At 38.7% G+C, this 16,344-nt stretch overlaps 2 protein-coding genes across 5 annotated transcripts in view; one reads left to right on the top strand and one right to left on the bottom strand.

Annotated features, from left to right (window-relative positions):
- Positions 1-597: 597 nt before the first annotated feature.
- On the top strand, positions 598-7,912 carry lpar2a (lysophosphatidic acid receptor 2a). Its single transcript, XM_079878682.1, has 3 exons — positions 598-912; positions 1,367-2,298; positions 7,163-7,912. Exons 2-3 carry the CDS (start codon positions 1,536-1,538, stop codon positions 7,492-7,494), a joined length of 1,095 nt encoding a protein of 364 aa, XP_079734808.1. The 5' UTR covers positions 598-912; positions 1,367-1,535; the 3' UTR covers positions 7,495-7,912.
- A 3,924-nt stretch (positions 7,913-11,836) lies between these two features.
- Positions 11,837-16,344, bottom strand: part of pbx4 (pre-B-cell leukemia transcription factor 4) — a 37,312-nt gene continuing 32,804 nt past the window's right edge. For all 4 annotated transcript variants that reach the window (XM_079878294.1, XM_079878295.1, XM_079878293.1 and 1 more), the window contains 2 exons: positions 13,846-13,932; positions 11,837-13,079 (listed from right to left, as the gene is read on the bottom strand). In XM_079878294.1, the coding sequence (XP_079734420.1) occupies positions 13,889-13,932 (44 nt within the window). In that variant the 3' untranslated portion in view covers positions 11,837-13,079; positions 13,846-13,888. The remainder of the gene's footprint in view (positions 13,080-13,845; positions 13,933-16,344) is intronic.

The following is a 16,344-nucleotide window of genomic DNA, read 5'->3' as shown; positions in this document are numbered from 1 at the left end:
CCCTGCTGTTGGGGCGAAAGGCACAATAATTAACATGATAATAACAGCTGAATGACTTTTCCATTTGTTGACATGACATGGTAAAATCTGTATAAAATTATTATGGGATCTCCTTAAGATTGCTTTCAGAATCTTAACTTTTTAAAATAATTTTGTTTGTTTCTTTTTTTTTATCAACGTATTTTAGTATCTATATTGAAAAAAAATGAATTATTTTATTTATCATAATAAACAGAAAATAGTACAAACTTCGCTAATAAGTAATTGTTTTGAACAAGTATTAACTTAGACATGATTAAAAACATTTTTTAGCTAAAGTGTTTGTGTAAATACTTTTTTGCGCACATTGCCACCTCATACATGTGTTTTAAACAAACAAACAAACAAACAAACCACTTTTATGATTTATTTTCACACTAACTGTTGCTCCTTCAATGTTCAATGAAAACATCCATATTTTTTCTCCAATCATTTACTATGGGAGTAATAAAAAGCACATTTTTCTTAAGGTGTAATAATTGGAATAGTTATTATGAGTAACTAAATAAGTAGGCTACTATCTTATGGAACTGACATGGAATCTAGTGATAAGCCATTATTGGATTAAGGAGTAATTATAAAAACGGCTTGCCATACGCCCTGTGTGCCAGATTCTGGGAAATGAATCCAATATCTATTTTCTAAACCTGTCGTCAAAGGTTTTGAACAATCGTCTCGTGTTCATTGGATCTTCGGGCGGCGATCCCGTCAAATCAGGTTTGAGGGAGGTGTGATCTGCGGACCTTCACTCGAACATCAAGATTGCTTCTCGAGCTCCTCCGCCAGATGAGCGTTTCCGGCGGCGAGTGCCAGAACATCGACACAGCTGCTGTTATGTGTCTTTTCTTTGTTTGCTCTGACACTCTGGCAACGGTAAGTGTGTTTCTCTAGTGTTGTTTTAGAGGAAAGTAGCTGTTGTTTTTGTGCTGAGTGACAACCGAGCCAAACTGTACAGTGTGTAACACTGCAGGGGCCAATAAATTCCGCGTGTTTCTGCAGTAGATTTTTTGCGTCCAGGTTTCACTTAAACATTTCAATACCCGCAACTAGTTTTATTTCCCGTTCTCTTAATGCTACCTCTAAAACTGATGTTGAGTAATACATTGAGAAGTTGGGATTGTAATGGTGCAAAACGCCACTCTCCCGTTTACTTTGCGGTTAATTTTTAATGTGTAAATTTGTTAAAAGCAATGTTTGCGTGTTGCGTGTCCAATGAAGACTAGTTGTTATCATTTCCGCTATTGCCTTGTTAAATATTAACTTTTTCACTTGTCTTGGACTTGTACGGACAAATAACGTTGCTGTCCTCATGCTTCCTGTGTTTTAGGTTTGGAAAACAATAAAAGACACGCCTTGTAAGCAGCAACATTGGCACACTTTTGATATGTAAAAGGAAAATTTCAAATGGTGGCCAATCGCATCATTGGGACTACAGCATCAGGGAGAACTGGCCAAACTGGCAACAACTGAACAGCTCAAGGGATTTACATGAATGAATGTCTCTAATAATGTCATTAAATGATACCTGCGAGTACAATTCAGTGAATGACAATTCAGTGTACTACTTCTACAACAAGACTGGGAAGAACATCAGCGCTGACTGGCGCGCGCATGACTATGTGGTGGTCGGCCTTGGGCTCCCGATCTGCATCTTTATCATTCTGGCAAATATGTTGGTCGTAGCGGCCATAATCATCAACCGACAGTTCCACTTTCCCATTTATTACTTACTTGGGAACATGGCTGCCGCTGACCTCTTCGCCGGCATCTCGTATCTCTACCTTGTGTTCCACACGGGGCCGTGGACCATCAAATTGACCATCAAAGAGTGGTTCGTCCGTGGGGCTTTGATCAACATGAGCCTGACCGCCTCTGTGGTCAACCTTCTGGCCGTGGCAGTGGAGCGTCACCAGACCATCTTCACCATGCAGCTGCACAGCACCATGACCAAGTGGCGTGTGGTGATGCTGATAGTTTTTATCTGGTTGGTGGCGGTCATCATGGGTCTGGTGCCCACCATGGGCTGGAACTGCGTTTGTGACCTGAGAACCTGCTCAACGGTAGCGCCACTATATTCCCGCAGCTTCCTGGTGTTCTGGGCGGTCCTCAACCTCCTGGCCTTCTTCATCATGGTGGCCGTCTACACACACATCTTCATCTACGTCCGCCACCGGAATCGACTGATGTCGCCTCACACGGATCAGCCCACACACAATCAGACTGTTATCAGCCTCATGAAGACCATGTCCATGATTCTGGGTAAGGCCTTGACTCTTATGTAGACTTCGGGCGTTTGGGAGATTACTCCGTCTGAGTGAAACTCTTCTGAAACCTTTTTTTGTATCTCTAACTGTATGGAGAAGTACTGTTAACTTGTTTTAGGACAAACAAGTCTGTCAACCCCAAAACAAGTTAACCAAACCGGTTTGGCACAGATTTGCTTGTCAAGCACTCGCTTGTTTGTGTACCTCGAGCAGGAATCAGTTATTTAAGTCACCCCTAAGGCTGTAGGCTGAGACTTCTGCTTGTGGATTTTACTGAAGTGGTGTGAGCACATGTTATTATGAGGAAGTGTCCATAAAATCAAATGCAATTTATACATCATATATTATAGCAGTGAATGATTTACACACTTATTCTGAAGAATAATTAAATATGTATAAAATATTCTAAAGAGTATCTTGAAATAGGAGTCAACACGTTGAAGTTATATAAAAAAAACTATATGATGCACAAAGATGCAGGGAAAATGGTCTATAATAAATATCTTAAAATATGAAATAATTGAACTTTGACAAGTAAAGATTAGTTCAGGTTGTAAAACATCATGTGGTGATATTTATTAATTAATGATATTTATTAATTAATGATATTTGTAAAGAAAACACTTTAATCACTGAATAAATATGAACATTTTGTTCAATATTTTTCTTAAGAAGTGTATGATATGAGCTCACACTGTAAAACATTTCTAACCTCCCCAACTCAAAATTTTCTACATTTTTCAATTGGCCCAAGTGAAATTCTGTAAATTAAATTTTATCAATTGTTGCAATAGTCTGATAACATTTGCTCAACGAGAAATAGCCTAATACGTTAGCCTAACTAAAAATGTATATTGGTAGATTTTTATTAGTAAAGCAACTTTACTGTGTTGTTTATTCCCCATTGCCCCAAAATAAAAAAATATGTATTACATCATTATCATCAAATTAGTAAACATTGCAAGATGGCTATGGATGAACACCAGTTGTTTTGCCGACCGGATATACGGTAAGAGTATAATCTACCGGTTAGCTCCGCTGGTAGCTAAGCGTACGAGGCTTATTGTTGTGATTGGTCGTAGTATTAGCTAATTGCGTGCAGTGAGATTTTCAAATGCATGCTTGGTGCCGCCCCTCGAGCTGGCCGATTTTCATTAGTCGATGCCAGACCATTAATCTTTCAGATTTAGGTCTGGATTTCCAGGCTACCTTACATTAACAAAATCTTCACCCAGTGTTTAGAGAAATGTCACTTACATTTTAATATTTAGGTACTTGAGTTCATGAAACTGCAGCTTAACAGTTTAAACATCTAAAAATATTTGCTAAAGTGCAAAAACGTCAAAAACACCATAAAATGCGAGTAACTGGAGAGGGTTACTTCAAATGTTCAGTGTAACTTCACTTGAATTTTTGTATTCTCACAAGAGGTACTCATGAAACTGCATTAGCCTAAACATCTAAAAGTTTTACAAATATTTGAAAGACTGCAAAAGTCACACGCAAAAAAAGGAAAAACGGGAAGTACTTCAGGGTTTCTTCACTCAGTGTTTAGTGTAATTTCATCTGAATTTTAGTATTAAAATTCCTGTGAGGAGGTACTTTGAACTCATGATGTCCTCTTAAATGGTGAAGAAATGTTGATTGAGAGCAGATGTCCTTAAAATCACAGTTGTCACAAGAAAATGTGGCATTCTCCTCAATGCCAGTCTTTGGATGTACCCCCCACAGATGTGTTTTTAAAGCCCCAATTCTTTTGAAAATACAAACACATTCTGCGTGTAAACAGGGAAAGGAAGTTGCATTAACTGACCAATGGCAAGTTCTGTAGTGCTTGAAAAGGATGTCTTGGTGAGGTGATGAAAACTTGCAAAATAAATAAATGACAAAGCCTCGTTGCATCAAATAGCTGACGACAAGTGACAGAACAGAAGTTATTTTACATAACTCTGCCAAATTTGATAAATGTATGTCTTTAAATCACATGCAGCAATATTTTTAACCTTAAAACATCTTAATTAATTTTTAATTCATGAGGATGTCTAGTGGCGGATCCTAGCTGTAACACTGGGCAGCAAATGAATTGGAAGTCTTGCATATTCACGTAAAATAGCTTCTGCATTGATAATAAGGTGGATGCATTATTGGATTACAGCAAACAAATAAATAAAATAAAAGGTATATGAGGGACAACTACTTAAAATCAAAACTTACCACTAGATCTGGTTACTTAAAATAATAATTACTCAGTTAATTATGTATTTATCCACTGACCTACAGAATATGACAATATGGTTGGCAAAGATGGATGATAAGGTTATGAAAGGAAATATTTCACAAGTTCATTTGAGCAATTGAATGAGTCTAAGATTTACTGCTGTCCTTTTTACAACAAAGTGACATCCATGAAATTCATACACTGACATAAAGTTGCTAACTCTAAATTCATTAAATTAGTCAATTAATTAAAATTTGAATATAATATCATCAAATAATACTAAGTTTTGAAGTAACATAAGCATTAACCCAAACACCACTTTTATTTTTATTGATATTCTTATTGTATTTGGCCTGACATAACATTTATTCAATAAATTAAAAATGTTTAAAAATTTTGGTTTATAGTTCTGTATTAACAAAAATGTTTTTTTTTTTTTTTTTCTAATTTAGAGGCTCCATATCTAATCTTGCCTAGGGCACTAAGTAAGCCAGAACCAATTGAGGATGTCGTTACCTAAAATGATATCATGGCCACATTGTGTCCTCAACAAGCCAGTACTAGGAGTTCCCTCCAGACTAACACAAAATGGCAGACATCAACTTCATAACTTATCCAGCCTGAATTACACTGTCTGTCACATGTTTTAGCGGTCTCATGGCTGAATGAACAAATATGCAATAACAACTCTAGTTAAATACTCACTAAATATCGTAGTGTTTCCGTTTTCTTCACTGATACCTGGTGAGTCAGACCTAACAATGCTGGGTTACATTGAGAAAAAAAAAAGTTATAACAGAAAGGTATAGGCTACCTAGTGTCTCATACATTTAATATAATCATAAAGTTTGATAAAATGATTTAGTTAAATAAATAGTAACTGAGAGATTAGTATGGGCTAAATTAGGCTATAAAATGCTATCATGAAACCAGCAAAGGCGTGAATTCACTGTTATTCTGCTAAATACAATGTTATGGTATGTAAAATATACTGTGTCCTAAAGTAAAACATTCAGAGAATCGTTCTAATTCGTTTAGCGAATGCTTATCGGGAGCGGTAATGTATACCCATGTTTTCCGGGTTTATAATGAAATTGAGACCTGCACTCAAATTAACGTACACAAGACTTAAAGGGGTGGTATAATGACAAGATGTAAAATTAGTCTCTGATGTCCCCAGAGTGTGTATGTGAAGTTTTAGCTCAAAATACCCCACAGATAAATAGAATGTTAAAATTGTCACTTTTTGAGGGTGAGCAAAAACGCACCGTTTTGTGTCTGTTCCTTTAAATGCAAATGAGCTGCTGCTCCTGGCACAGGGGGCGGAGCTGCAAGAGCTTGCACTCACACAGACATGCACTGAAAATTTCAAAAGCTTTTAGCCTTTTATGTTCAAACGGATTCAGACAATGATGGAGAGACTCAAGAAGAAGTGACATGTAGAATGCAACAGGACACTTCTGAATGGTTAGTTGATTAATTTATGTAGCTTATATGTATCTTCTAGTCATTGATTAGCATATTCTGTCATGATAATCTATAAATTGCGTTCAGGGGGCGGGGTTTATGTAAATTCTAGGGTTGGTGATGTCACTAACCCAGGAGGAATGTGTTTGTTGTCCTTAAAAAGCAATTTCTTTAAAAGCAAATTTCTCCCTTTGCTTTGAACATTGAGCGTCGTAACTTTGCAGATGTTGTTTATGCTCAAACAGCAACATTACACACTAACTAAAGTTAAAAAAATGAAATCATAATCAACCACACCCCCCTAAAATACAGAGTTCAGTACTCACCATAACTTAAATGATGAAAAATCTGTCTGGAAATGATGTTCTGTTGTCGACCTTCAGCATGAGCTTCGACTCCTCACTCTCCCGCGCATATACATTTGAATCCACCAATGGTTTCTCTCAGGCGCATTTTTTTTTTTTTTAGCAAGGCTTGTTCGGCAAACACAGATTTTTCACTTATACTTGATGGATTGGCTGAACACAATTTAATATGTTCAGTGAATATATATATATATATATATATATATATATTTTAATTTTAACTTCAGACTAAAATTACCACAATGCATCTTTTTCTTTGGGGATAATTAGTTGGAAGCAATTTGTTGAGTCAGTATGTAATTGTCAGTTTCCAAAAAAATTCAATATATATATATATATATATATTTTTTTTTTTTTACAGTGCACATTCAAAGTGTAAAGAAAAATGTTACTACTCTTGTTACAATAAGAGTTAATTTGTTAACATTATTCAATGCATCAGTTACATAAACTAACAACAAACTTTTACAGCATTTATTGATCTTGGTTAATGTTCATATCATACATAATTTTGTAAAAAATATTGGTCATTGTTAGTTTGTGACACTTATTGCAAAATGTTAATGTTCATTTTTACATTACGTTTGAGTCATTGAATTGAAACTGTATTGAAAATTGTTAACATCAGGCATGTCGTGAAATGTCATTGCCCACAAAAAATATGCTCATGTTAATTGTTCACAGTATTACTGTATAAAGCGTTTCGCCAGATGGTGCGAGATTTCATTTGCATGCTGCAGTGGTTATCACCAAACTACCGCTGCATCAACACTTTTTCAACAATTTTCTCTCTCTCTCTCTCTCTACAGGAGCCTTTGTGATCTGTTGGACGCCGGGTCTAGTGATTCTCTTACTGGATGGTCTCAGTTGCAGTAAATGTGAGGTTCTTAAATATGAGAAGTACTGCCTGGTTCTGGCTGAGTGTAACTCTCTGGTGAACCCTATCATCTACTCGTTTCGGGACGAGGACATGAGGAACACTTACAAACGCATTCTCTGCTTCCCTTGGAGAAGAATGCGCCAGCATGAGGGGCCTTCTGGCATCCGCTTTGAGTCTGTGAAAACAGGGGCTCCCCCTGAGAAAAACAACTATAACTCCACCAGTTTAGAGCCCATTTCTGAACAAAGCCTATTGAAATGATAGAAAAAGAATTTCTCTTTGTAAATAAATGACTTTGTATTTGCTTAGTGAAATGATCACAGCGTGTACAAAGAGTAAATAATACTTCATTTTTGATAAGCTTGTTTTGGTGTGTGTTTTTGTCTCTCTTTGACAATAGATGTATTAGTGGTCTTTTGTGTCAGTTAGTTGCTCTGCTGCTCACAGGAAGTTTTTCTTTTCCCAAAGCACAAGCATTAATATTCATAAAAGGCCCTTTTTGGACCATTTTGTTTTGTTGGGAATGAGATCTGACGGATCAGGAAAAATACCAGGTCTAAAACTGACAGCGTGGTGCAATTATTGTTTCTAACAAATCAGACTTTTTTAGATTCTCATTTTAAAGTGCCCTTATTATGCTCATTAACAAGTTCGTAATTTACATTTACATGAAATAGTTAAAAAAAAAGAAAAAAGTTAAAGTAAAAAAAAAAAAAAGTTTTCTCATACTCTACATTGCTGCAGCACCTCTTTTCTCCCTCTGCCTGAAACGCTGTTTTAGATCCTGTCTCTTTAAATCCGCCTTTCCGAAAAGCCCAGTCTGCTCTGATTGGTTGGCCGGCCCAGTCTGTTGTGATTGGTTAACCACTGATAGCATGTGATTGGCTTCATGAGCAGCTATATCTATGGTCGACCATATTGGAAGTCCATGCAATGTTTTTTGCCTTGGTAATGAAATTGCATACTCAGTAGGTACTACATTTGAATTGACCTTTTTTACTTCAGAATCTCATCCGAAGTAGTGGGTCATCCAGGTGCTTTTCACCCACTGTTTTTCGAATACTATACTCTGACATACTATGTCTGCATAGGCCTACTTACTATATAGTAGTAAAGTATTCGATTTCGGACTCATCGCTACTGTTTTTTGAAAAATATAGCTGCATCCTAATACAGAGGCTCCATCCTTTGAAGGCCACATTCGAAGGCTGTCCCAATCATGCGCATTAGTTTATCATGCAAAGAAGGAAACAACAGATGGATCCTTCGCAGCCTTTCCAACCCCAGAATTCATTACGCACCAGTGATGACAGGATGTTTTTTTCTGAGAAATTGCTGAATTACACTTTTAAAACTAAGCATTGGGTTTCAGCTTACTCAAATATGATAGAAATGTAAAAAAAAAAAAAACTTTAAGGCGGTTCAAATGTTGACATATCTTACTAAGATGTGAATATATTTTATACTCTTTATAATATACAGTAATGGACCATGGTGAACATATTTAGACAGTTTGTGAACCCCCTATTGTTTTCTGACAGTTTATAACCGCTCGTCAACGGCAGCCGTCACAGTTGCTAGGCGACAAGAACAGTCCTCTGTCGCTCGGTCTGACCTTCGAAGGATCGGACATGTTCAAGTCATGTTGAAAAGATCGTATTTACGAGTTGAGCGCACATGAATCCCACCACAAAGTCGTAAATACGAGTGAGAAGCTCGGAATTTTCTTTTAGCCCCGTTTATGAGTTGGGACGTGTCAGAAACGTGGCGGACCACAATATTTATAGATATTTTGCAGTGATATTGTAAGGCTTTTTTATTTACAATAAAATAATCTAATTCCCTGCACAAAATAATAATAATAGCAGTGAAATATAACAATTCTATTTCAGAAAGTTTACAGTGGCTTTATGAATTCATTAAAAAAAAGCAAAACACACCTGAAGCACATTTGTTGTTCTTCATTTTCAAGAAGTAAGTTACAGTTTAAAAACCTTGTTGTATTTTTATGTAGTATTAAGAGAAGGTACATACACGGCCACAATTGCTACGATGAAAGAGACTTCAACGCACCTGCCGTCATAAACACGACTTCACAACTCGTAAAAACAAACTTCCCAAGACGACTACTCTTTTGGTGTAGGGAAGTCTTCAATTTCGGATGCAGCGAGCGTCTCGTCGACATGGCAAAATCACTTACCCAACTGTTCTTTGTGGATGAGCCAAAGCAGCCAGTAGGCAAGCATTATGCAAATGTGTAGAAACCAAGCAACCTTTCGACAACAATCTTAATAGCAACCACATTTGGAAGTGACTTTTGCAGAGACCAGCACATGTTTTTCAAGACGAAACGTAAAATGTAATTGATGGTAAACCGCGGTTCTAATGACCATGAATTACTGACTCGCTGATGCTTTGATATACAAGGCCCCAAATAAAACAATGACCTTGATTTCATGCCGTTTTGTTTAGCAGTGCTTCTAATTTTACTTTATGCAGAATGTGGGCTTTGTTTCATTTCACCATTTACAGAGCACATAATCAATTTGAAATGAGGAGAAAAGGTCTGATTTATTGTGATCCTCATATTATTGTCCTCGTGTCGTATAAATATTCAGACATGGCGGCGAGAAAACCGGCTGGCACGCTGGAAAATGGCAGACTCATTCATAACCGCCATAACGAGATCATTTTACCGATCGTAACATGCAAATAGACCCTTAATGAACAGCAACAAGGAAAAACTACAGGCTCAAAAGCACACTAGATTATTTTATTAGTTTTTGTTTTTCTAATAAGGAACACTACAATTTTCTCATATTTCTTTTTTTCTCTCTCACTAGAACAGTTCTAAAGTTGAGGTATAAAAGGAGTTTATACAGACTACCAAGTCTGAAAATGGTGGGGTTTATATACAAGTGAAATGGAGAGAGGAGAGGTAGAGAGGAGGGAGAGAATGGTAAATACAGAAGGAAGAGTGTACTACAATTCTAGTAAAATAATGATAAAAAATAGAGGAGAAAAAAAAAAAAAACCCCACTGATGGCATTTGATTAGGTGCTGTGGAATCCACCTCAGATCATAATCCCTAAATTGGCAATCCAAACAGTTTATCGGTTCAGTGAACTGATACTGAACTCAACTAAAACAGGTTATGGGTGCGCTTTAGGGGGAAAAATACATTTAGGAATGTCAACAGCCAGATCTACCAGATATGTAGTGTTAAAACTCATTATTGTGTTACATAGCTTATGCATGTACTCCAATAAAACATCTTACTCTGTCAGTTTCGTAGTTGTCTGATAGTAGTGTGAGGGAATTTTCATAGCACCTCAAACAAATGCAACCAGCTCTGACAAAACCACACACACACAAAAAAAAAAAAAACTCGAGACTCCCGATCCAAATGAAATGTAACTGAAACGCTAAAATGAATATTACAAAGACTAACAAATATTACTCTTGCTCATGAGCGAATCCAAAACCCCCAGCGATAAAAAAACAAAACAAGAAAAATTAAAAGCATACAAAAAGAGAAAATACACTGAAACATTCCACAATCTGTACAGTGACATCCATAGATGACTGATAGAAAAGAAAACAAAGAAATTTGGTGTAGTAATAGCATTAGTTGGAGATATCCATGTGAAATGTTTATAACTAACAGTAATCTATAGAGGACACAATGATCTGAATAATAGCTTGAAAAGCTCCTCAGAGTTTGTTTTTCCATGTGTACATATAAACAAAACCCCAATTTACATTTCAATGTTATTAAGTCCTTTGTGTAATATATAGAATTTCCATTCATTTATCAAAACGCCCTGGTGCTTCCGTGACTAAAGGTAGGGAGGGAGGGAGGGGGGGGGGGGGGAAGAGAGAGAAAAAACAACAACAAATCCCGGGGATACAAAAACAACTTGTCTGTCTTGTCTGGAAAAAGTAAATAGAAATTCATTTGATGTTCCTCAACTAGCTTTTAGTCCATCTGTTTCAAATCACAACACATCCAGTGCTTATTTTTGGTTAAATTTGAAAGGAGAAAAGCCCTTGTTGCTTGGCTATGTTAACTGATAACAAAAAACTAAATTAAAACAAAAAACAGAGTTCCTTTGTTTAGTGAAATTGTAGGCAACAACAACAATAAAAAAGAAAGAAAAAAAAAGACAGCATGCTTTACCAAGGAACAGGTGCTTTCAATTGCACGTACAATACAATCAGTTCAAAAGCACGAGTGAGTGACGAGACAACCCAACCCTTATAAAACAGACACCCGTACACACAACACAGTAACATGAGCGGCCATAGCGCGCACGGCTAATCAAAACAACTCCTTGATATCTGTAACAAGCACGTTTCACTTCCCCTGTAACGCTTCTCCTAGTCAGAATTATTGGTTTGGCAACTGCTATGGCCTCCTCAGAAAGGTTTGAGTATCGTGGTCAGTGTGTCACGGATGCCTGTTATGAAATCGTGCGATCGATAAAATACCACGGAAGTCCTAGTGAAACCAAACGCCAGCTGGAAGTGCTGGATTGGGCAGTACGACGTGTCGGTTTTGTTTCTGGAGTTGTTCATTCGTTTATTTGGTCTGTTACTTACACCCCCCTCCTTTTATAGTATCTTGTTTTTTTTTTTTTTTTTAAACAGAAACAAACGTTAGGCTAAATGGAATCACTAAAACATCTCAACACCCTACATGCATGGAAGACAGTGGAATATCTTTTTTTCTTTCCCTTTAAAAATAGTTCTAATCACCCACCCATGTCCCAATCCAAACAAATACTCCAGCTATCCTTTCCCAAAACAAGGTCGAGTTCCTGTCGAGTCTTTTATTTGGTGGCTGGTGCATCTTTGTGGGGGTGAAAAAGCGGCAGAAAAAAAAATTAAAACACTGGCTAAACTATTAAAAACAAGGTCGATGTCAACATCTCTTTTACATCTGTTGAGAAAGTGGACAAGTAGTGAGGAAACATGAAGTCGCTGACCGCACATCAATCGCCCTTCGTCTCCTCCGCGGAAGGCCTTTCGCACCGAACTCTTCTGCGATCAGCTAGGTAAAGTGTTCAAATATCCGGCGTACCTTTACACAGATGGATTCCTCTCCATCCGACCACCAGCTCAAAGTGTGATTGATAGGATTTGTGCTTAACACAACGTTGAACAATGCGGGACAGATTGTTTTGTGAGAAACGCTTCGCAAAGTCGGTCTTGCTTACTGAAGCAGCGATGAAACCGATCGGAAACCATATTTAAAAAGCAGACTAAATGGCGTTCTCATGGGTCAGTTGTCTGAGGTTGTTCTTCGACGAGCGGAAGGTGCGACAACCGTTGACAGCACTTTGGTACAAGCAAGGAGGGAGCTGTTGCGTAATCCCCATCATGACAGGTTGGAACAGGAAAGGTAACGTGGAGTTGGGCGGAGACTGTCCAAGACTTTGTGTTTTCCACACAAAGACTGCTGAAGAGGATGCGTGGTTTATTCAGACTCATCCACAGCAAATGTGACGTTCTGCGTCTTTTGCTCGAGAGGAGTGCGTGTGTGTGTGTGTGTGTGTGTGTGTTTCAGTCAGTCTGGTTCAGCGTAAGAACCCTGGCACACCATGAAGAAAGAGGAGCGAGGACTATGGAAGACCTTTGACATCTGCTAGAGAGAAGGACGAAAGCTGTGAGCAGGAGAGAACAGGCGAGACTGGATGATGAGATGCTGTGTGTGTGTGTGTGTGCGTGCGTGTGAGTGTGTGTGAGCTGCATTAGCTGGAGGTGTCGGAGTGGATGCTGCCAGGAGGTCCTGGTGGAGAGGTGATGGAGGAAGGGTTGGTGTTGTCTTGCCAGCTGTTGTTAGCCTGTGGAGAGAGTCACAACAACAGTATGGTTATAGGTAAGGTAACATGCAATGACACTGAAGACATCTGAACATGAATTCTCACAGCAAAACAATTCATTAATTAGCAGGTTTTTAATACTATAGAAATGATGTACTCTCTCAAGAGTTCTTGGATATATGGAAATGTTGCTTGTTTATACTAAAAATTATTCACTATGGTCTACGGTTAGTAAGATTTTTGTTAAACTTTATTCAGCAAGGATGCATTTAAATGAATCAAACGTGATAGTAAAGCACTTATAAAAAGCTAAAACGATTGAATGCATCACGGTTTCCCCCAAGGTTTTTCTCTCCCTTCTGTCACCTGATGGAGTTTTGGATTCCTTGCCACTGTCGCCACTGGCTTGCATAGTTGGGGACATTTAATATTCAACAATATTATTGATATGACTGTACTGAAGCTGTTGAATGAGAACTGAAATGAGCTGGTCGACGACATCAGCAGAACTGCTTTATAGATGAAATAAACTACTTTAATAATTGATTATCTTTCCAACGAATCTGAATCAACACTGAACTCACTTTAGCTGAACACACAGCATCTAGATGCAGCTAACTGACGTGCGTTAACCACTAAGTAGCGTTCTATAGCAGTATTAATGTAGAAACAGGAAACACACAAGCTGGAGGCAGCAGACCTACACAAAGACCCCAAATGGTTTCCTTCCCCATTTCTCATAGTTTTTTTGCTTGAGAGTGTGTATGCGTGTAAGAGCTGCACTCACGTCTAAACGGTGTGGGGTGTAAAGAGGACTTCCTGACAGATCTTCATAGCCTGCCGTCAGGTGTGTAGCACGGTGCAGGATATCCACCTGTAGCACACATACTTCACATGAGTATCAAAGGACAAATTACAGCTCTACAATCAACACCAAACACCTCTGCTAATATATTACATTCATTAGATTTGCCGTATTTATGTTGAAAGATACATGCCACAAATAAAATATTAAAGGTTGTATCAGCGATTTCAGGCCCAAACATAAATGATCACATTCATCTAATCTTTCCTAACGATCCGCTAGCTGCCCGCCCCATAAGCATGCCATCAAAAAAACACGTCTCTGTAGGCAGCCTAGGCTCTGAGGTCTGCACACAAAAACAGTTGGTTTCACCAACCACTCAAAACCAAAATAAATAGTGTTCCAACCAATCACCAACAGGGGTGAGGTTTTGCGCTCGTACACGGCTGCCTATGACGGCTGCACGCGAAAACCTCACAACACCCAATATCCAACCCAACAACACAATATTTATTTTGGTTGAGTGGTGGTGAAACCAACTGTTTTTGTGTGCAGACCTCAGAGCCTAGGCTGCCTACAGAGACGCGTTTTTTTTGATGGCATGCTTATGGGGCGGGCAGCTAGCGGATCGTTAGGAAAGATTAGATGAATGTGATCATTTATGTTTGGGCCTGAAATCGCTGATACAACCTTTAATAAACTGAAAGGTGTAATGAGTCTGAATATGCATCAATGCAGCCTCATATCTACATCATTCTCTAGTATTTCTCACACATCTGATATTCTGATATGTTGTCCCATCTGTTCACATTTATTTTGAAGGAATAGTTCACTCAAAAAAGAAAATGGTCAATATTTTTGTGTTTATATGTGAATTCAAGCCTCTGTTCATCATATAAAGCGCTAGAGTCTATTCAGAAGACTTGGATTAAACTTGGATTATGTTGTCTTTATGACCTTTTGAAGCTTAAAAGTTGTTGCATGGATTTAATAAGAGAGAAAAAAAAAAAGAGTAATATTGTTTCAAGATGAACAAAGTCTTATGGGTTTGAAACAACATGAGGGTGAGTAAATGATGACAGAATTGTCATTTTTGAGTGAACGATCTCTTTTCGTCTAAACTGATCTGTGCTGCACTATCAGTGGGACACTCGTGTAAAGTGATCCACTCTTCGCTCTCTAGTGGCTCACACTGATAAAGAGGAGTAGCAATTCCGTGCCTCTTTTGATTTTAAAACCAGACCTAGTCAATGTCACATAGCAATGATGGGGGGGGGAGGGGGAGGGAATCAAAAATGAACAGTAGAATCAGAAATAAGTGTTTAGAACATCACCACGTATCAGATATGGATTTATGTTAGACGAAAGTGGCCAAAATCAGATGCGAAAAGTTTTTTTGGTTGCCGTTTAAACATTTAAACAAGGTCCGATCCTTTCCACATGAAAATATAAACAACAATAAAAACCAATTGGGTGAGTGTAAATGTGGTCTAAGAGATCTTTCACAAAGAAGACGTGTTCTGTGTGAATGGCCTCCAAATCAACAGACCAATATGTACAGGACTCAAAATTAAGGATTTTGTTACATTGAAACACTCTCAGGGCGTTTTTACACTGGCAGTTTAGTCTGTAACGGGACACGGTTCGCATGAAAAACTGGTAATGGGAGAGCGGCGAGGTAGCGAACCCGACACTACCTGTAGGAGGTAAGTCAGAGTTTGATTGTACTGGAAACTGTGATTCACCAAATTAATAAAAAACACAGTATATCCACCTGCGTTCTGTTTTCTATCATGCGCCGTGCATGTAATGACGTAAGACGAACGCAAACGCACCAGGGTTCGCTAGAATCAAGTTGAGTGTGAAACCAGACCAACACTGTGGCGGGGGCAGCGGGAACAATCGCGCTCTGACTCGGACCACAGTGTAAAAACGCCCTCAGTGGCTCTGGGGCATCAGTACATCCTTTCTGTTGAGCCCTGAAGGGGTCTTGATGAAACTCATTAATTTAACAGGAAGTAGAAAAAGGACGTGGCTGTGGATGACTGATGAAGAAATGAAAGTGAGCGGTGCCACACAGGGAAGATGTCGGAGGATAGAGCTCTACGCTCAGGACTCCAAGAGTCCGACTGAGCCGAGGCACTCTGGGGTGGGAGCTAAGGCGGATGGTCATGGGTTGGGGCTGTAGCATTGAGGAGAGGGGAAGAGAGCACTACACTGGGAGCAGGTAAGGAAGAGGAAGGGCATTGAGGGGATGTCCTCAGTGCCTACCTGCTGCACAGCGGGAGTGACGCTGACGCCATCCCCGTTGAGTGATCGCAGCCCGAGGTAGGCATCTCCTGTGTGAGAAAGGGTGTACGAACCAGATGACCCTGCAGGCAATATACGCAGCCGATCAGGCACGCAACTTTGCCCGGGTTGGTTTTGGAAAAGCCTACAGTGGTGTGTGTGTATGGCTGAGCCAGACATGAAAATCAGGAC

This window comes from Squalius cephalus (assembly GCF_949319135.1).
Source record: "Squalius cephalus genome assembly, chromosome: 1".
Lineage (NCBI taxonomy): Eukaryota > Metazoa > Chordata > Actinopteri > Cypriniformes > Leuciscidae > Squalius > Squalius cephalus.
Note: the sequence above shows the minus strand (reverse complement) of the source record. Positions and strands in the feature narration are given on the sequence as shown.

Bases quoted from the DNA above. Each gene is read 5' to 3' on its own strand.
- lpar2a (XM_079878682.1), top strand. From the start codon at position 1,536: ATGTCTCTAATAATGTCATTAAATGATACCTGCGAGTACAATTCAGTG. The intron at 2,299-7,162 runs GTAAGGCCTTGA...CTCTCTCTACAG, and splicing joins GACCATGTCCATGATTCTGG to GAGCCTTTGTGATCTGTTGG.